We start from the raw sequence: 22,500 nt of genomic DNA, 5'->3' as shown, positions 1-22,500 counted from the left end.
TATCGTCCTCTTCTCCAATTTTTACTACAAAAACTATCTCAGCGAAAAGGAAAACAGGAAGTAACACACCACCTCAGATTACATTTTGTTGTTAACATTGCTTGGAGAGTCCAATTCCTCCACTGAAAAGGGTGGAAAGTGCTTACAACTCTCTGCTAGGTAGCGATCTATGACACTGTTGTTTTTTATGGGTCGTCATGAAAAGAAACATAAGGGGTAACACTGTTGTTTTTCTTTGGTCGTCATGAAAAAAACCACAAGGGGTAACACTGTCGTTTTTTATTGGTCGTCATGAAAAGAAACATAAGGGGTAACACTGTTGTTTTTCTTTGGTCGTCATGAAAAAAACCACAAGGGGTAACACTGTCGTTTTTTATTGGTCGTCATGAAAAAAAACATAAGGGGTAACACTGTTGTTTTTCTTTGGTCGTCATGAAAAAAATCACAAGGGGTAACACTGTCGTTTTTTATTGGTCGTCATGAGAAAAAACACAAGGGGTAACACTGTTGTTTTTTATTGGTCGTTATGAAGAAAAACATAAGGGGTAACACTGTTGTTTTTATCAAAGGAAACGTAAAGGGTAGCACTGTCGTTTTTTATTGGTTGTCATGAGAAAAAACATAAGGGGTAGGACTGCTGTTTTTTATTGGTCGTCTTGAAAAAAAACATAAGGGGTAACACTGTTGTTTTTCTTTGGTCGTCATGAAAAAAATCACAAGGGGTAACACTGTCGTTTTATATTGGTCGTCATGAAAAAAAACATAAGGGGTAACACTGTTGTTTTTGATTGGTCTTTATGAAAAAAAACATAAGGGGTAACACTGTTGTTTTTCTTTGGTCGTCATGAAAAAAACCATAAGGGGTAACACTGTTGTTTTTGATTGGTCGTCATGAAAAAAAACACAAGGGGTAACACTGTTGTTTTTTATTGGTCGTTATGAAGAAAAACATAAGGGGTAACACTGTTGTTTTTCTTTGGTCGTCATGAAAAAAAACAAAAGGGGTAACACTGTTGTTTTTTATTGGTCGTCATGAAAAAAAACATAAGGGGTAAGGCTGCTGTTTTTTATTGGTCGTCTTGAAAAAAAACATAGGGGGTAACACTGTTGTTTTTCTTTGGTCGTCATGAAAAAAATCACAAGGGGTAACACTGTCGTTTTTTATTGGTCGTCATGAAAAAAAACATAAGGGGTAACACTGTTGTTTTTTATTGGTCGTCATGAAAAAAAACATAAGGGGTAACACTGTTGTCTTTGTCAAATATAATATAAGTCGTTTTTTATTGGTCGTCATGAAAAAAAACATAAGGGGTAACACTGTTGTTTTTCTTTGGTCGTCATGAAAAAAACCACAAGGGGTAACACTGTCGTTTTTTATCGGTCGTCATGAAAAAAAACATAAGGGGTAACACTGTTGTTTTTCTTTGGTCGTCATGAAAAAAAACAAAAGGGGTAACACTGTTGTTTTTTATTGGTCGTCATGAAAAAAATCATGAGGGGTAAGACTGCTGTTTTTTATTGGTCGTCTTGAAAAAAAACATAGGGGGTAACACTGTTGTTTTTCTTTGGTCGTCATGAAAAAAATCACAAGGGGTAACACTGACGTTTTTTATTGGTCGTCATGAAAAAAAACATGAGGGAAAAATTGCAATTTTGTTATTACCTTCAATCTTGTCACATGTAAAAGTTGTACACCAAACTGTTTATAAATTTATGAAAAAATAAACAGTTCAAATTGTTTTCATTTGTGAAAGATTTCTCTGTTTCACTGTTGTTTTTTATTGGTCTTTATGAAAAAAAACATAAGGGGTAACACTGTTGTCTTTGTCAAATATAATATAAGTCGTTTTTTATTGGTCGTCATGAAAAAAAACATAAGGGGTAACACTGTTGTTTTTCTTTGGTCGTCATGAAAAAAACCACAAGGGCTAACACTGTCGTTTTTTATTGGTCGTCATGAAAAAAAACATAAGGGGTAGCACTGTCGTTTTTATCAAATGAAACGTAAAGTCAAGTATAACCATTGTGTTGTGTTTTTTCGGTGTCTTGATGGTGCATTGATAAGTTCGGAGGTTAATACTCTGAACAGCTCAGGTTCGGATCCCCGCAAAAACTTTGACAGGGGTACCACTGTCGTATTTTATTGGTCAACATGGAAAAAACATGAGGGGTAACTCTGTCGTTTTTTATCGGCCGTCATGAAATAAACATAAGGGGTAACACTCTCGATATTTATCACATAAAACATAGGGGGTAACACTGTTGTTTTTTATTGGTCGTCATGAAAAAAAACATAAGGGGTAACACTGTCGTTTTTATCAAATGAAACGTAAAGGGTAACACTGTCGTTTTTCTATCTGTTGTCATGAAAAACCCATAAGAGTTAACACTGTCGAAACGTATCGAATAAAACATAGGGGGTAACACTGTCGTTTTTATCAAATGAAACATGAGGGGTGACACTGTTGTTTTTTATTGGTCGTCATGAAAAAAAACATAAGGGGTAACTGTAGTTTTTTATCGGTCGTCATGAAAAAAAACATAAGGGGTAACACTGTTGTTTTTTATTGGTCGTCATGAAAAAAAACATAAGGGGTAACACTGTCGTTTTTATCAAATGAAACGTAAAGTCAAGTATAACCATTGTGTTGCCTATTTCCGTTGTCTTGATGGTGCATTGATAAGTTCGGAGGTTAATACTCTGAACAGCTCAGGTTCGGATCCCCGCAAAAACATCGACAGGGGTACCACTGTGGTATTTTATTGGTCAACATGGAAAAAACATGGGGGGTAACTCTGTCGTTTTTTATCGGCCGTCATGAAATAAACATAAGGGGTAACACTGTCGATATTTATCACATAAAACGTAAAGTCAAGTATAACCATTGTGTTGACTATTTTCGGTGTCTTGATGGTGCATTGATAAGTTCGGAGGTTAATACTCTGAACAGCTCAGGTTCGGATCCCCGCAAAAACGTCGACAGGGGTACCACTGTCGTATTTTGAAAAAAATGAAAAAAAACATAAGGGGTAACGCTGTTGTTTTTATCAAATGAAACGTAAAGGGTAACACTGTCGTTTTTTATCTGTTGCCATGAAAAACCCATAAGAGGTAACACTGGCGAAATGTATCGAATAAAACATAGGGGGTAACACTGTCGTTTTTATCAAATGAAACATGAGGGGTGATGTTTTTTATTGGTCGTCATGAAAAAAAACATAAGGGGCAACTGTAGTTTTTTATCGGTCGTCATGAAAAAAAACATAAGGGGTAACACTGTCGTTTTCATCAAATGAAACGTAAAGTCAAGTATAACCATTGTGTTGAATTTTTTCGGTGTCTTGATGGTGCATTGATAAGTTTGGAGGTTAATACTCTAAATAGCTCAGGTTCGGATCCCCGCAAAAACGTCGATAGGGGTTACAATGTTGTTATTTATTGGTCGTCATGGAAAAATAACATTAAAAAAAAAAAAAAATTGTTCTTGTCAAATAAAATATAAGGGGTAACCCTGTTGTTTTTTATTGGTCGTCATGAAAAAAAACATAAGGGGTAACACTGTTGTTTTTATCAAATGAAACGTAAAGGGTAACACTGTCGTTTTTTATCTGTTATGAAAAACCCATAAGAGGTAACACTGGCGAAATGTATCGAATAAAACATAGGGGGTAACACTGTCGTTTTTATCAAATGAAACATGAGGGGTGACACTGTTGTTTTTTATCGGTCGTCATGAAAAAAAACATAAGAGGTAACAATGTTGTTTTTTATTGGTCATCATGAAAAAAAACAAAAGGGGTAACACCGTCGTTTTTATCAAATGAAACGTAAAGTCAAGTATAACCATTGTGTTGACTTTTTCGGTGTCTTGATGGTGCATTGATACGTTTGGAGGTTAATACTCTGAACAGCTCAGGTTCGGATCCCCGCAAAAACGTTGACAGGGGTACCACTGTCGTACTTTATTGGTCAACATGGAAAAAACATGAGGGGTAACTGTCGTTTTTTATCGGCCGTCATGAAATAAACATAAGGGGTAACACTGTTGTTTTTTATTGGTCGTCATGAAAAAAAATATAAGGGGTAACCTTGTTGTTTTTCATCAGTCATCATGGAAAAAAACATAATGGGTAACAGTGTCGTTTTTATCAAATGAAACGTAAAGGGTAACACTGTCGTTTTTTATCTGTTGTCATGAAAAACCCATAAGAGGTAACACTGTCGAAATGTATCGAATAAAACATAGGGGGTAACACTGTCGCTTTTTACCGAATGAAACATGAGGGGTGACACTGTCGTTTTTCATTGGTCGTCATGAAAAAAAACATAAGGGGTCACACTGTTGTTTTTTATTGGTCGTCGATAAAAAAACACACGGAGTAACACTTTTGTTTTTTATTGGTCGTCATGAAAAAAACATAAGGGGTAACACAGTCGTTTTTTATTGGTCGTCATGAAAAAAAACATAAAAAAAAAAAAAAAGTGTCCTTGTCAAATAAAATATAAGGGGTAACACTGTCGTATTTTATTGGTCGTCACGAAAAATAACATATTCAATAAAAAAAAAAAAGTGTCCTTGTCAAATAAAATATAAGGGTTAACACTGTTGTGTTACATTCAGATGGATCCGACCGGGTTTTCCGTTGCGATGGGTTTCCTCCATCAGCGACTTATATAATAAACAAATTATATAAAACAAAACCCCTCTTTCATTTAAAAATAATAGTATGCAAATATGTTGAATAGGCCTCCATCTTTGTTATACTTTTAAATGTTCCTATATAGCCTATTTTATAGCTTACACGCTGATATTTTAAAACAGGAATGCGAAATGCGAAATGCGAAATGCATCCTGGGATATTTAAAGGCCCACTATGCAACTTTTTTAGCCAAAATTACATTAAGTATGCAGGTTGAGAGTTATGCTGATGGTTCTGCATCCATTTCTGGGTTGATTGGTGGGTGTGTCATTTACCCATGTCGCCTCTCCAGTGAAAAAGCGCATATGCAACTTGATCTGTTCGGACCGACACAATCCGGATGTGACGCAGCGGAAGTATCCTCGAAAATGTAGTCAGATTGTAGTTTCGAAAATGCTTTACGGCACAGACACACCCCCAAACATGGCACCGGCTAGATATAAACAGCCAGTTGCGAGGCAATTGTTGTCCGAGGTAGGAAACCCAAACGCCGCCGTGTTTGGGTGCATGATAGAGTTTAGATCGGGTTAGATTAAATAATCTCGGATATAAATAACGATCTCATCTCATCGTCATCCGTTTATCCGGGGTCGGGTCGCGGGGGGAGCAGCTCAAGCAGGGGGCTCCAGACTTCCCTTTCCCGGGCCACATTGACCAGCTCTGACGGGGGGATCCCGAGGCGTTCCCAGGCCAGTGTTGAGATATAATCTCTCCACCTAGTCCTGGGTCTTCCCCGAGGTCTCCTCCCCAATGGACGTGCCTGAAACACCTCCAAAGGGAGGCGCCCAGTAGGCATCCTTGCCAGATGCCCGAACCACCTCAGCTGACTCCTTTCTAAGTAAAGGAGCAGCGGCTCTAATCCGAGTTCCTCACGGATTACTGAGTTTCTCACCCTATCCCGAGACGCCAGCCACCCTTCTGAGAAAACTCATCTCGGCCGCTTTTACCCTCGATCTCATCCTTTCGGTCATCACCCAACCCTCATGACCATAGGTGAGGATAGGAACGAAGATCGACCGGTAGATCGAGAGCTTTGCCTTGCGGCTCAGCTCTCTTTTCGTAACAACGGTGCGGTAAAGCGAACGCAATACCGCCCCCGCTGCTCTGATTCTCCGGCCAATCTCACGCTCCATAGTACCCTCACTCGCGAACAAGACCCCGAGGTACTTGAACTCCTTCACTTGGGCTAAGGACTCATAAATAACGATAATCGGGTTAAATAACTTCACATGGTGTGTCTGGTGTGTTTCCAGCATTCGTAGTGTTGATCAGCAGAGAAATAGTCCGCCAAGACGTTGAGGTTGCTTAGCAGCCAGAGACTCTGTCCATGCAAGTGAACGGAGCGTTCACTCTTCGTCATAACTATCAAACCAAACATCCTTCACATTCACCGAGCGAACATTCTGAAAGTAATATGCACATTTCTCGCTAAAAATGTTTCCATAAACGCATTTAATTGCGTAACTATGTTACTATTTCCACCCAGAAAAAAGAAAGATGTCGGCCGTATGCTTCTGTGCAAGGGTCACTACTATGGTCACTACAGTAACGAATTGCTTTACGGCACAGACCCACAAACACGGAACCGGCTCGATATAAACACAAGTAACTAATGGATGGTTATATTCATCATAGATCAGCCGACTAAAAAGAGACAGAGAAACCCAATGTCGGAGGAACAGAAGAAGAGAAAAGGGAGACAGACCGACAGAGAGGCCAGACACGAGTAAACGTTGGGCAAGCTTTTCAGGAATAGCGTGAACTGAAAGAAAAAGAAGACTGCAAATCAGACGCCGACTCGGCCGTGTTGCTTTTGAAATTGAAAGTACCCTTGGGTGAACTTTGTCTGCGTAATATTCTTGATTCTGATAGTCTCTGTACACATGTGTTTGCTCAACCATTTTTTTGAGCCCTGTAAAAATTGTTTTCTCGACCGTTTTGTTGTGAGCCCTGTTTGTTTCTAGCTTGCTTGGTTGCAACCATATCAACACCTTTGTTTCCATGGGTGTTTTGCTGTTCGTATGTCTCGTCCCCCAGATACAGACTGAATCCCCGAATCCAGGTTCTTGTTTATTTCGATTATTATGTTGGCCAAACCTCTTACACTGATTGTTCTGTTCAACCTAAGATAAAATAATTATAACCTAGGGTATAAATTCTCCCCGTCAACGATAAAAAAATATGGATTTATGTTTATTGCAATGCAAATACACCATTTTAAAAATGTATAACCTTGCCTACACTTTATGAACATCTATTTCGGACATGGCTCCGCGCATTCGCCGGCTTCTCTGAAAACAAATGCACATGGCTCGCGTAGAAGAGCATGGGGAAGGGACGTCAACGAGTTGTTACGACAGTGTTGTGAAATATCTACTACGAAGCTTTAGGGGGCGCTGTGTAGAGAAATGTGCGTGCCAAAACCAAGAAAACAGCCAAGAAATGCCCAAAGTTGCATAGTGGGCCTTTAACGGTCCCAAGTCCACACCATGGACATATCGGGCTAGCCCCACCAGTAAATAAAATAATCTCCGTCCACTTCAACAGAGAAACACTCTGAGCATGCGTATTTCAATGTTTCAAGTCCAATACACATTGCATTGGGCTGGTGGGGCTAGAGCCCCTCTTGCCCCTCCAGACGAACTCAGCCGGAAGAAGCAAGCCAGGGTCGACTAAAAATTAAATAAAAGCGCCTTACTCATTATTTTATAGTTCTTTCTGGGGAGATTATTTAAAAAAAAATATATATATATATTCTATTTTTTAAATTTCTTTTTTTTTCATTTTCATTTTCATATTTTTTTTTTTCTTGTAAGAGTGGCGACTTGCCCCTAATGACCAGTCGCCACTGGTCATTCTGACCTGGGACATTTAGAATAGTCGGTCCTCCCTTTCTTTCCGGTCATTGACCGGTAATACCGAAACACCTCGTGATTGGTCGATGAAACGCTACCAGGAAGACCTAAAGGGCGTTCTTGTGTCATGACGGAAACGCCCAAGCCTGCAGCTGGACCATTCTCGAGAACCCGGTCTGGGAGAGCGCTGGAGGAGGGATGGATTTGATTTAAAACGGAGCCGCATCGTTGACCGTTTTTCCCCGGGCAGAGCAGTAATGGCTCGGGTCGTTTCCTGAGCGCTGGGTCGGGACTCGGCTCGATATAGTGGCCCAGCAGGAGGAGGAGGAGGCGGACAGGGCTGATGGATGGAGCCGCTCCTTTTGGGAAAGAAAGTAAAAAGTTCAAACGCACCGCTTTGATTGATATTATATCCAAGCGGCCCTCCTCCTACGGCACATTTCCCACAAAACGCCGGTGATCATTTTAATGTCTCATCACCCACAGGGCCTCTTTTGGCAATATTGCGTCATCATTTATGTCTAAAACATTGCCTCCACAACATTGCACCCACACTTAAACGGAAATTTAAGTTTTAATGCTGACATATACCAGCCCTATACTACTCTACCGAGCCCTTTGTCTCTAACTCCCACTCCAGGCAGACAAACAGAAACATGCCCCGGGGGAACACGTCCTAACAAACACGGCGGGACGCGGGAGTGAATAGCGTCTTTGTCGCTAGAGCTCCTTTGAAAACCACCGCGGCCAAGAGATGGCGCCACCGTATCGCTGTAGCAGCCCACAGTGCGCCGGCCATATCGCTCCACCTTACCTTTATATCTATCGATCCAGTGATCCAGTGACTTTCCTGCGATTATGTATGTAGTATGATAAATTATGTACGTTAAGGATGCATCATGGGTAGCCTAACAAATGGTCGACGCTGCGGGTTTAATAATAAAGTCTGATTAAAACATGTTACAGTCAATGCTGCCCTCTAGTGGAGGAAGAGGGGTTTGACCTATGGTTTCCGACCAGTTCATTTACCAGACTGACAGCCGAGAATCAATTTACTATTTATTCCAACTTTTAGCGGGTATATTTCCATTGAACAAAGTGAAATATGAAATAACAATTGTATTATTATTAATTAATATATATATATATCCCTAGTATCTAGAGTCTAGGCTATATTTGAGTAGCTATGTTTACTGACTACTAATCCAAATGAGAGTATTGTCTTTTGAAGTTGTATGTGGGCACTTACACACCTACATACAGGTTCAGGACAGGATGGAGAAGCTAACAACTACAATATGTCTTGAATCCGTCCAGTTAAAGCCTAGTTTGAGTGCTTGTGTGTGCGTGTGTGTGTGTGTGTGTGTGTGTGTGTGTGTGTGTGTGCGTGTGTGTGTGTGTGTGTGTGCTTGCCTGTGTTTATATGTGTGCGTGCGTCCGTGTGTGACTGAGTGATGGCCAAGAAGACCTCATTGTGCTGAGTTCAGCCATTCTGACGAGTGAAGGAGGAGAGGAGGAGAGAGCAGGAGATGAGACGAGAGAGGAGAGGGAGAGGAGCATGAGGGGAGGGGGGGCGTACTGAGGGGAGGCGGCAGAGAGAAGGAGAGCAGGGAGTGGAGGCTGAGGAGGGGTGAAGACAGCGGAGGAGAGGGAGAGGAGAGTAGGGAGAGGGGAGGAGACCTGAGGAGAAGACAGTGGAGGAGAGGGAGGGAGAGTGGAGGAGAGGGAGGGAGAGGGGAGGAGAGGGAGGGCGAGGGGAGGAGACCTGAGGAGAAGACAGTGGAGGAGAGGGAGGGAGAGTGGAGGAGAGGGAGGGAGAGTGGAGGAGAGGGAGGGAGAGGGGAGTTTGAGGAGGATGAGGAGAGAGGCGGTTGCCAGGTATACAGAAGAGCCCTGTACACACAATGATGGCAACGGGGAATCCAGCTGACAGCTTCCGGAAGGAAATCCTTGGTGCTTATCCACTTCTCCACCTCCCACTCCCATCCTCTTCTCCACCTCCCAGCCCCCTACCACGCCTCCACCTCTCTCCCCCCCCCCCGTCCTCTCCACTTGCCCATGGCCCTACGGGGAGAGTATAAATTATGTACACTGTCTGTATATAGCCAAGTACTTTGGAGCCCTTATGTGTTCATCTTACATGCCAAATACTGTTACGGCTCGTCTGGAGAAGCTCGTATTCTCTCTGACACCAGATACTATTACCGGCCAAATCCATTCAAGATTTAGTCATTTGTTTTTATTTTTTAATTGTGTAGGCGTAGCATGCAACTGTAAATTATTGAATCCCGCTTCCCATTTCGCCCTGTTAAATCAAATTAACATGTGAATAATGCATTTGATATATGATATAGCTGATGGTATGTGTGTGTGTGTGTGTGTGTGTGTGTGTGTGTGTGTGTGTGTGTGTGTGTGTGTGGTGTGTGTTTGTTTGTGTATGTGTGTGGGTGGTTTTGTGTGTGGGTGGATTTTGTTTGTTTGTGTGCACTGTTGATATAAATCAGTATTATTAAAAACAATTTCCCTGACAACAAAAAACAATAACCTGTACACAGAAACCTGTACAAACCTGGATACAGATCATATATCTTAATATTAAAAGATTTCAAATTAGCCTCAATCCTTTTGAAGGGCCACAATCTAGATAAATGTTCCACAATCGATCATTTTACAAGAGCCGGTGTCATTTCTTTAATGAAATGATGGATATCTCAATTCGCTTTAAAGCTAATTTGAAAACGTCTTTTGGTCATCTGTCTGCGTTTAGCCTAAATTGTGTCTCCAGGTTGGGGAGATGACACCACAGATACACGACTGAAATCAATGAGGGGACGCTGCCATGGCTCAAAGGTCAAGTTATCTCCCATCTTTACGAGATCTCTGACATCGGCTGCCATCTCCCAGATCCTCCCGGGGTTAGAGCCGACAGCGGCGGCGGCATGCTAACTGGCCAGGGACTGATTGTAATGCAAAGTGTGCATGACGATGCTAAGGCAGTCTGACGGATGGCTCCATCTATTCATTAGCTGGATCAGATAGAAGACGTAGCTGGAAACAGGGTGGCCATGAGTTATGAGCCATGAGTGCTTTGGCTAATTCGTTTTTGGTATTAAAGCAACGCCTGTGGTCATTCAGCCGAAGGCAGACCATGATGAACATGGCGCCAACAGCTCCCATTAAATACAATAGTATTAAGTCAATGATTCGGTTTCTTTATTTGATGGCGATATGTGCAAGTGAGATTTTTGTTCTATTTGATGGCGATATGTTTAAGGGAGATCCTTTCTTTATTTGATGGCATATGTTTGAGGGAGGTTTTTCTTTATTTTGATGGTGATATGTTTAAGGGAGATTCATTCTTTATTTTGATGGAGATGCGTTTAAGTTGAGATCTGAGGACAAGATGTGGTCCATCTTACATCAATGCTTCTTGGAATATAAAAATGTTTTCAATCAGGGAAGCCTTTGTAGGCATATTATAGGCTATGTGCGGTTGCTAATCTATTAACAATACATAAATCAATGCCATTGCACAAAATACAAATACATGAAAAACATGAACAATCATACCTAGGATTTCATTAAGACCCCACACGGGACTTCCTTCAGCTGAGCATTTTAATGTATAACAACAGTACAAAGTGAACCATTTGCTTGCAAAATAGGAGTGTTTTGTATGTACAATATTTTACAACGCTATATCGTCTTAAAAAAAGGGATTAAGAGACTTGAATCGACGGATTATTGCACACAAACACATAAATATAAATGATCACATCATCAAAACACACATGGAACGGCGTGAAGGGCTCTAGCTGCCGGGCTTCACGCCTACGGGAAATACACTCTTTTTTTTGACTTCACTTCTTTATGGACATGAAAGGAGGTCCTTAAGGGAGAACGATCCCTTTAATACTGACATGGTAGAAGATAGACAGACAGTGGCGCTCCCGCTTTTGTGTTGGGAAACACGCCAATTGTATGCTCAAAGTGACCTTTATGTAGATAAAAAAAAAGGAAAGACAACACATAACATGTCCTGAAGCGAATGAATCACAGACGAACCGTGCAAACGTCAAAAAAGCCGGGGAATTGACTGGAGAAAGAAACTCCAGCGCCAACGCTCAATCCTAATGATAATATTTTTTTACGTTTGGATATGGCACTCAATAAATACAGCAGCAAGGGGGGGGAGACACGACTTTTTCAAAAGAAAGGCAGAAAAAATATAAATGCACCATTGGACGTGGAGACCGATGCAGAAATAACAATTTGGTTCAACCTGTCAGAGGAAGCGGACAGGAGGCGACCACGAGTGAAGAACTCTTTTTGTGATGACACTCAAATGCAGATACAAAAAAATAAACAAGAGACAAACAACCTACACTCTGTGTGTACGAACTACAAGTGTCCTCTCTCCCGAGTACCGGCCCTATACGGGCTCTCGGGGCCCCCGGCTTTGATCCGGCCTATCGCGGCTCTGCATCCTCGTGGGAGGCGGGGCTCCGGTGTTGCGGAGCGCGTTGTACACACTCGGTGCGTTTCAAGTATCGCCCTCAACGTAAACAAAGACTGATGAGTGGAAGGACATGAGGATCACTCTGAGGTGGAGGAAGAGGAGGAGGAGGAGGAAGAGGAGGTCCCGGTGGAAGGTCTGAGTAATAAAGGGTTGTTGAACGCCTGATATTCTTCTCCTCTTCATCGGCCTTCACTTCCTATCTTCAGGAAGTCAGAGGCGGCCGTCTGTAAGTTACATTTGTACAAAATGTACCATCCACAAGTAGGATTCTTTTTTTCTTAGAAACAAACGAAAACCATTTACAATTATTAGTATTGGGAGGGGGGGGGGGGAGAGCATTCAGCATAAATAAACCATGAGACGTATCGCATAAGGCATTAGGGGACTACAAACGAAGGGTTGTTTCAGTGTGTGTGTGTGTGTGTGTTTTTGTGTGCGTGTGTTGTACTAAATGAGGACATTGTACCCATCAGTGAATAGTGAACAAATAGTATTTTGGATTTGCCGTCAGCGTAATCTCTGTAGCAGATTATATTCAACAACGCTAAATCTTCACCCAACCGACAAATAAATAAATATACCGGAGCATCTGTTGTAAGGCAGATCGCTATTAGCGGAGCCGACTCTTAAAGTGACCTTCCGACAGTTTTTTTTTCTCGTTAAATACAATTCATGGAAAAAAAAAAACATCAAGGGCGAAGTCAGAACGTGTTCCGAATGCGTCGCCTTAATTTTACCAAAAGGTCAGCGTCGACCGAGAGGCCCCGTACACTAGCAGGATGAATGAAGAGGAGCGTCTGCTAAACGGCCGGCCCCTTCCGTGTCACTGTGTCTCCGTCGGAGGGTAAACAAGGAGAAAGTAATCAGAGGCAGATGATTCAGTAGAGCAGAAAGGAGGACAGACACCATGACTAGCGCTAACAAGGCCTGAACTCCGGGGCTGCGGAGCCACGCTCGTGGCATCGCGGGTCATGTCGGATATAAGTCCTATAAATACCGTCTGTAAATATTTTACTTGGTGGGTCATTTGGCGGGGCTTTTGGGTTCAGAGACACGCGCAGTCGGCTCGGCCCGCTCTGATCCTGGAGTGGAGTTTATCCGAAAGCGTGGTCGAGCGTGTGTGTTAGAAGTCTTTTTTTCCAAAGGCTACGCAGAGAAGGGGAAAGAAAAAGGGCTTTGCATCCTTTGATATGGCACGCTCCGCTCTGATCCCAGTGCCGTTGTACCTCCGTAAACAAGTCTGTGATACGCACTGGAACGCCATCAGGACCAACGCACCGCTAACATTCATCTGCACTGGGAGGAAGAGGAGGAGGAAGAGGAGGAGGGAGAGGGGAGGGCTGGTCCTCTGGATCGGCCCGGGTCTTCCTCATCGCTCCGTGGTAGTGTTCCGTTAAGACCCCCCCGAACCCCCCCAACCCCGTCCCTCCCGCCCCACCCTGACCCCCAAAGAAGCAGTGCAGACGTCGGGGGTTGGACATCCGCCCGATGCAGGTTGTTCAATAAAGTTGCAAAAAAAACGATACGATGACAGTGTGCGTGTGGTTTAGTGTGTGCGGTCGACCTGCACGTCAGTATAGTGTTTGTGTGTAGTTGTATATTCTCTGGGAGTGTGTGTCGTTGTGTTGTATGGATGTGTGTTTGTGGGCGTAGTATTAGGTCCATAGAGTCTTTACATTGTCTTTGCACACATTACCGTGTGTGTGTGTGTGTGTTTGTGTTTGTTTGTGTCTCAGCTCTCCGAAGACATAGCAATGATGATCTGTTCCAACTTGTATGCCAACTTCTGCTTCTGGGCCTGTTCATCCTGCTCCAATGCTTCCGTGATCTAAAACACGCACACGCACACGCACACGCACACACACACACACACACACACACACACACACACACACACACACACACACACACATCCACACACAGACATCAGCAAAGAAGCTTTAAAATCAGGACACTTACATGATACACAATACATGATACAAACATTCAGGTAATTATCAATATTCATCATTTCATAATCGTTAATCATTTCTATACATTAACCCTCTGTCTTCATTATGTGTTAACTGTAATGCTGCAGAAACACACGCCTTTTTTCCCCATTCACCTTTTTGCTGCGGATACAATCCGCTACGCTATGCCATGCACAACTACATCACGCTACGCTCTGCTACACGCCGCCACGCTCTGAGTCAACGCCACGGCATCGCGTACAGCCAGGCATGACGGCAGCGCCTGCAGAACACCTCCTGAATCATCTGCTGCCGATGACACTGTACAGCAGCAGCAGCAGCATCAATGGACCGGCCCCCCTGTGACCCCCGCTGAGTGGGGGGGGGTGAGCCGCTGAGCTCACCTCCTGGCTGTACTTGCTGATGTAGGCGTAGATCTCGTGGAGGGCGCTGAGCACGTTGAACTCCTGGGAGTGGAGGCGCGCCTGCTCCGCCAGGTAGGCGTTCATGTCCTGGTCGCTGATGGCCGGCAGCCGGCTGATGTCCGCGTAGTAGCTGGGTGACGGTAACACAACGCATGTTATACACACTGTGTGTAAAGGGAGGTAACGACCACCCCATAGGGCCGATGAACACAACAGCATTACACGTGTTATACACACTGTGTGTAAAGGGAGGTAACGACCACCCCATAGGGCCTATGAACACAACAGCATTACACATGTTATACACACTGTGTGTAAAGGGAGGTAAGGACCACCCCATAGGGCCTATGAACACAACAGCATTACACATGTTATACACACTGTGTGTAAAGGGAGGTAAGGACCACCCCATAGGGCCGATGAACACAACAGCATTACACGTTATATACACTGTGTGTAAAGGTATGGTAACAATTTCCCCATAGTGCCTACGATAACATTACACATGTTATATACACTGTGTGTAAAGGTTGGTGACGATGTCCCCATAGTGCCTTCAAACACAATAACACACATTTAAAAAAGTAGTGATGTCAGCGTCACACACACACACACTCAGATGTATATACTGTAGGTCAGCATTGCATTAGTCTGTGTTGCATAGTTGAGTTTTATAAAACACATTATAGTGCATAATATATGACTCAACTCAACTCACATGCAGGCAAACACATCAAGTGACCTTTTTCAAAGGGATTTTGTTATGATTCTGTTTGGATGTTTTTCTTGTGTGCAACCTCACACACTCTACCCATCGCATTCATTCAAACCAAATGATGAAAACAGTTGACATTCAACACAGAGCCACCTTAGTCTCTGACCTACAAACCCAATGTCTCTGAACCACAAAGGCACTTGGTGAAAGGAAGGCAGTTCACAGCCACACACACACACACAGGTGACAAAAACTTTGACACATACAAAACACACACACACACACACACACACACACACACACACACACACACACACACACACACACACACACACACACACACACACACACACACACACCAGACACAAACAAAGGTGACAAAAAAGTTGACACACACATAGAAACACATAACGCACACAAACATGCAAACCAAATACAGAGAACAAAGACCCCATAACCACAAAAACTTTTTCACACACCCAATAAAGAGAATAAAGTTAACGAGAATAACAGAAGTCTCTCTCTCTCCCTCCCTCCCTCTCCCTCTCACCCCCCCTCTCTCCCCCCCTCTCCCCCCCCCTCTCTCTCTCTCTCTCTCTCTCTCTCTCTCTCTCTCTCTCTCTCTCTCTCTCTCTCTCTCCCTCTCTCCCTCTCTCTCTCTCTCTCCCTCCCTCCCTCCCCGTCCCTCTCTCACCGCTCCACCCAGTTCTTGTAGTGGGGGATGTCCTTGGCGTAGAGCAGCTTGGTGGAGGGCGAGTCCTTGCCCAGGCGGTGCTCAGAGGTGGAGCAGGAGTCCATGAAGGTCTGGGCCACCACCGAGAGGCAGGCGTCCGTGATGCTGCTCTTGTGGATGTCAAACACGAACTGGGGGTTCTTGATCACGTTCACCCAGAACCGCAGAGGGAGACTGTGGTGGGGGAGAGAGAGAGAGAGTGAGAGAGAGAGAGAGAGAGAGAGAGAGAGAGAGAGAGAGAGAGAGAGAGAGAGAGAGAGAGAGAGAGAGAGAGAGAGGGGGAGAGAGAGATGGAGTGGGGGAGAGAGAGAGAAAATGACAGAGACAGAGATGGGATTAGGGGAGAGAGAGAATGAAAGAGAAAGAGAAAGACAGATCGGGGAGAAGGGGGAGACGGGGAGAGAGACAGAGAGAGAGAGAGAGAGAGAGAGAGAGAGAGAGAGAGAGAGAGAGAGAGAGAGAGAGAGAGAGAGAGAGAGAGAGAGAGAGAGAGAGAGAGAGAGAGAGACAGAGAGACAGAGAGATGGAGATGAAGAACAGCAAGTGGAAGAAAGCGAAAACGATTATTTTTGCAACCAAACCGTCGTGTTCTTAAAAGAAAAACCTAAATTACATTTTTCAGAGTAACCTAATCCTTTGTTCACTTTGAACACGAAAGCCGTTGGCAGCCCAACCGAGGCCTTAGGGTCAAACACGATTGAACCCACCAGAGAAACACGATTGAACAAAACAAAATTAATAAAAACACACTCAAGGCACATGTACTTTTTAATACATCGGGAGCAAAGAGAACATGAGCCTTTGTAGTCTGAGTGTGTTTTTATGAGGCTTCCTTTATATTCATCTTAGCCTATCCCGCTAAGCCAGAGCACGGCTCATTGCCTTTGTTTTGTCTCGGCGTGGAATCAGTTCATAGGTCAGAGAAATTTATGATATCACAATCTGTAGATACTTTTAATTGAATTGAAGTTCCCACTAAATGAAAGATTAGCTCTATTATGTCCAAATGGGTCTACTTTATAATCGAGTTACTTCAATACCACACGATTTATTTTGAATCGTTTATTATCTAATTCTCATATCTTTGTGGCAAAGAATTTATGTATTAGACGGTTATGACACATGTCTGCGCTGGCGTTAAAAGGAGAAATATACAGTCGAGCTACATTCCTCTATTGTCCACTCAACCTCATAGCACACAGACAGTTACCTTTGGTTTTTGACGGATCCAAGGCGAAGCTCTACCCCTCTACCCCCCCTGCTCTGAAATGCTGTAACCTTCTCCCCTCCGGTTTAATGCAGACCTCACGAAGACGTTAGAAATATGCCATCTGCCTACTAAGGTTCTAATTACGTGGCGTGTACATTTTCTTTTCTAAATCGACATCTGTTATTAACTTTCTATCGTTAAGAATCAAAATAATCATATTTCTTGTCCTTCCCCCCCCACCCCCCCCCCCCTTTGTGCTCAAACGCAGTGTGCAGTTTCACACAAAAAGCCCTAGATCCTTTCACCCACACAGAGCTTCATGACGTCCCCAGGTACGTCCGACTGCTAGGGCTCACCAGTTGCTCTTCCAGGTGTGCCTCACGTCCATGTCGTGGATGTTGTGTTTGTCGGCCTGCTCGTCCAGGAAGTCAAACATGTACTTGATGGCGAGCGGCAGGGCCGTGCCACGGCACGTCGTGCTGAACAGGGTCTCGAACAGGTCGTCCACAAACTTCTGCAGCGTCCCCTGCAGAAGGAAACAACAAAAAAGGACTTAGCCAACTAGCACTAGTTGGCTAAGCTCAGGAGGTAGACCGGGTTGACTTGTAACCAGAAGGTTGCTAGTTCGATCCCCGGCTTCTCCTAGCCAAGTGTAGAGGTGTGTCACTGAGCAAGGCACCTAACCCAAACTACTCCTGACGAGCTGGCTGTCGCCTTTCATGTTTAACTCCAGCGGTGTATGAATGGTTGGTTGTAAGTCGCTTTGGATAAAAGTGTCTGCTAAATGCCCTAAATATAAATGTAAACTGTAATCAATACTGTTGTGCGCTCCTACACTGCTCTGTGCTTTTCACTGAACGTCCCTGCCCTGTTTAATGTTCTATTGATTCTGCTTTTATTTTAAATCATCTTATTTATCGTCCATGTTGAAGCAGGGTCAACTTTGCATACCTTTGTTAAAATGTTGAATATGGGGTAAAGGGGGTTTCAAACTGCCAAGTAAATGACTTAGGACCGGGTTAACTACGGTCTTGCTTTGGTGCAGTGTTCGTGCTCAAAGGGCAATCAATTATTTACCTTCAATCTATAGATACTTGAACTGAAACATTCTTTCCTTCCCTGAGTCTGAATTCTAAATGAGTAGGGCTACGCCGGTATGGACTGACATGGCCTCACTTCAAACTCAGAGAAGGACATGAACTGAATCTATTGAACTCAAACCCCCTCCTCTCCTGAAATAAGACGGAGCAAAGCCTGCTCATTAAAATAGAAAAAGTCCAACAGGCTTGTCTTAATGTCAGGACCGCTAAACCGCATTGCAGGCCTTCGACCGTACCACGGTCGAAAGTATCAATCTACGGCGACGCTGAAAGATTCACGTGTGATGCAATTCGGGCAGAATATGCGTCATCTGATCCCGGCATTACTGCTTCGGATTCCTCCAGACCATCTCAACGTCTTGCGAGTGTCAGAACCTTACACCAGTGTTTTTGAAAATTAGACAATAATTAAACTAAGATATCTTTCAGCAGAGAATCCCCTTCACCGGCATTGACGTATTTTCAGATTTACATTCCAACCACTGCAGGCAATATTCTATTGCCTGCAGTACTCCAAAGTACCCCTAGGGGTAACCCTACCCCCTATTTGAGAACCGCGGCCCTACACCGCCGCTACACTCCTCTACCCAAGGTCCCCCCCGCCGGCCCCCCACAGCGACCCCCTCACCTTGGTGGCCAGCAGGCGGGTCAGGTAGATCTCCGACACCATCTTGCTGCCTCGCTCGCCCTCCTTCTGGTCGCCGTGGTCGTGGTTCTTCACCAGGTGCCACACTTTCACCCCGCTCTCCATGTCGGGGGTCAGCATGGGCACGCGCGAGTGGGGGCTGTCGGGGCTGGTGGGCGTCGATCTGAAGGGGTCCACGCCTGGTGGGGTGTGAGGGGGTTGGGGCCAAAGGTCAAACGTTGGAAGAGATGGTATGGTACGATTCAACTTTTGTTGTTGTCTTTGATCAATTGAGACAATACAAACAACAGCTAGCTGCTAAAACAAGGCTCAAGATCATTTTTTTGTTGATATTCAATGTTTGTTGATATCATTGGATGAATTATAAAATTGAAATAAAAAATAATGATATTGGTAATTGTTTTGTTAAAATAATCTCTGTTTCATTGTAACATCTCCAAATATGAATCTCTTAAATGTACATATCCTTTCTATGCACTCACAGATCTAAACACTGTGAGTGTAAAGAGCCATATATTTTAGTAATACCATAAATTGTATTTAAAGATCGCTCTAAAGGACGCTCAAAGACACCAACTTGGTGCTTGGTAGCAGTAAAGCACTGTGATGGAGCCGGGCCAGGCGGGCCGAGCCCAGGCAGGGCTGCAGGGGGGGGGGCGTACCTCAGCTTATCTCAGGGGTGTCTCCTGCACACATACTGACCGTATTTGCTGATGCTTCGTGGGAAGCTGGCAGAGATGGGGAGGTTGTAGGAGGACATCTGTTTAGGAACCAACGCCACCACACAACGCTCTGACACCTAAAATCACACACACACACACACGCACACACAAACACACACATTCATAAGATTAGTCCCTATTAATAGATGCACTCATAGACTGTTCAAAACACAGACTTAGTGTCAGAGACGTCTCCCGTTGGTTTTATGCGCGGCCGCTGCGAAGCTGTACATTTTGCGGGCACAGTCATTGCTGGAGACTTTCACAAGCAGCGGTGGAAACTATCTGCATGTGGCACATTGAGGGTAGGGATTCAATGGCAGCTGCTCAGTATTCTACGGCCAAAACTCGTTAACATTCATCCTTAATAACTATTTAATTAAATAAAAACGTCAAATGGGACCTCTCAAAACACATAAGTTGGCGATGAAGTAGACTGTGAGTGCCTTCTGAAATAAAGACTTTTTTTTTGCTTTGTATAACAAGAGTAAAATCACATTTTCCCCATTGACTTTGAATGGTGCCCCCTATAGGCCGTTAGATTGACTACACGTAATCCACTTCTGCCTGGGCTTCACAAACAGCGGTCATGGCAGCGGCTTAGATACACTTTGTATGCATTCATTATTGGAGTTCAATATTAAAATGAACCTTAAATATTTAAACTTTTTACTTTACTATTCATTAGAATAAAATATTATATGCTTCTTCGAATCGTTTGGTACTGGTTTGAGGTCAGCCAAATGCCATTGAGAGGCAGATGGGGGTGAAGGCATCTTGCTCAAGGACGGCTCAAAGGCTGACTGATGACATTGGAGTTTTAACCCGCAACCTCTCATCCGGCAGCCACACGCCCTAACCCCTTACCTCCCCCACTATGCATGCACCATCCCCGTTCTACGGCTCTATCTCAATAAACGGTGAAGCACGTCACATCACCCTGTTCCAACTCAGCGCCAACCCAGCTCAGGAACAGATCTAACACACCCAGGAGAACTTCTGCGTTCAAGAGTAAACTGCTGCTCTTCTCCATAGACTGCGGAAGGAAACTATTCTCTCTCATGTGAAAGCTACCGGTGAGGAGTGGATAAAGAAAGGGCGCATTTTTCCGTGCGTCGATTCTCCTTTGTAGCATATACTTTTCCCTCCTTGTGATGACAGGGGAAGTTAACTGGCGCGGTGTAGGAGTGGGAGATTGAAGTCTGATGCCGGCGAACAAGACAGCTCTGCCTCTTGTCACAAGAGAGGAGCTGACTCTGCGAGACGAGACTTCAACGGAGAGACGCCATGTGAGGACGTGTCTGTCTAGAGTCTAGACACAGCTCGACCGGTGAAGACGCACAGGCACCGCAAAAGGTCACAGGCGATTCATCCCGGGACGGATCGAGTCCGAAGGTGAATCATCAAGAGGAGCATCAGTACTTTTGCTTTGCTTAGCAACAGCTGTCAGGATGGCTCTAGCCCCGCCCCCTAATCTCGCCCGGACAGAGGGAAAGAGATGCGTCACTGGCCTTCGCAAAGCTATATATAACATAACTCAAGGATTTTAATGTAAGTGTGCATAATAGTGCAATCACTCCATTGGGATTTTTTATTTAGATAAATTCATTACTCTGGTGTCTCATGACTTCCAGGTTCGGTATAATCATCAAAGCAGACAATCTATAGAGGAGTTTGGTGAGAGTTCCTGCGTCTGTTTGATAGTGTTTGGGGGAAGAATATAGTCTAGGATATAGTCTCATTCAAATGCCTAATGGCCTACCTGCTGCTTAAAAGAAGCAGATTTCTTATTCGTCTTATTTTTTTGGAATTCTATTTATATCCTGAAAGCAATCAGCAAATCAAATGCGCTGATGAAAAAAGAGAAAATAATCTGGTGTCTCTGGCTGTTTTAGGCCTGTAATTAACCCCTCCAATCATTTCATTCACCGTTCATCTTCACCAAAGCCAGGCAGACCTTTTGCTGAAGCTAGTGACCCGGTCATCTGTTTTTTGGGAAGTGGCTTTGAGGAAAGAGGTTGGATTTCTTCAGCTTGATATTTAGAGCAATAGTTAGAGGTTTCTCCAAGGTAACGTACCCCAGCTTTAATGATGTCTGAAATCCCTGAAAGTCGCTTTGGACCAAACTTTTCTCAATGACCAGTAAAGAGCTCATCCTTAATGACGGAGCTGATCTGTGAGGACCTACCTGGTAGTGCATGAGCGTGTTGAGTCTCTTCCAGTCGCTCTCGATCTTGGTGGTGATGTCCTCGTCTTGGAGGACCACGCGGGCCGTCCTCCCCTGTCGCCACTCTGGGGGGGGGGGGGGGGGGGGGGGGGAACCAGAGTCAACTGTCACAACCATCGCACGCCATCTTGGATCTGTTACTAGCTTGTGATACCACATGATGCAGCGGTAGATACAAGTACACGGGTGGGAGAGAAAATGTGCACTATAAGGAGAAAACAGCCAATCGGTGAGCCGGTATTAGGTGAGTTTGGGTCTCAAAAGATAACCCACATTTTATTCTATTCAGACTATTAAAAGAAAAAGAAAAGAGAGAAACAAAAATTACTGCTATTGATAATAATAACATCGAGGATAAAAATAATGCAAATGAAATGACTACTACTGCTAATAGTAATTATAGTACTGGGTATGTGTCTGCAGCCCTGGGGAGTGTAGTTTACCTAGGTCCATGTCCCCAACCAGGGGCCTCTGGGAGTAGGGCATGTTCTTATAGATGGCGTCCAGGATCTTCTCCTTCACCTGGGTGAGGCTGTCACAGTTCAACACCTTCACCGGGATCTCTGGACTGTTCTCACTCTCTGGGTTCACACAGCTCAGGGTCTGAGGTCGGGGAGAGAGAGGTTGGAGATGGAATGAGAGAGAGAGAGAGAGAGAGAGAGAGAGAGAGAGAGAGAGAGAGAGAGAGAGAGAGA

General features: G+C 44.1%; 1 protein-coding gene across 1 annotated transcript; it reads right to left on the bottom strand.

Moving 5' to 3' along the window:
• Positions 1 to 13,520: 13,520 nt before the first annotated feature.
• Positions 13,521 to 22,408, bottom strand: LOC115557765 (plexin-A2; the record flags this gene model as incomplete). Its single annotated transcript, XM_030375844.1, is given in 8 exon segments — positions 13,521 to 13,903; positions 14,432 to 14,582; positions 15,862 to 16,074; positions 17,467 to 17,636; positions 18,839 to 19,035; positions 19,559 to 19,655; positions 21,767 to 21,870; positions 22,249 to 22,408. Coding segments are annotated over 8 exon segments (1,188 nt in total), but the record flags the coding sequence as incomplete, so codon positions are not given.
• Between the last annotated feature and the right edge of the window lie 92 nt (positions 22,409 to 22,500).

The sequence above is a fragment of the Gadus morhua genome, chromosome 13 (assembly GCF_902167405.1).
Source record: "Gadus morhua chromosome 13, gadMor3.0, whole genome shotgun sequence".
Classification (NCBI taxonomy): Eukaryota; Metazoa; Chordata; class Actinopteri; order Gadiformes; family Gadidae; genus Gadus; species Gadus morhua.
This window is presented reverse-complemented; position numbering and strand designations above follow the sequence as displayed.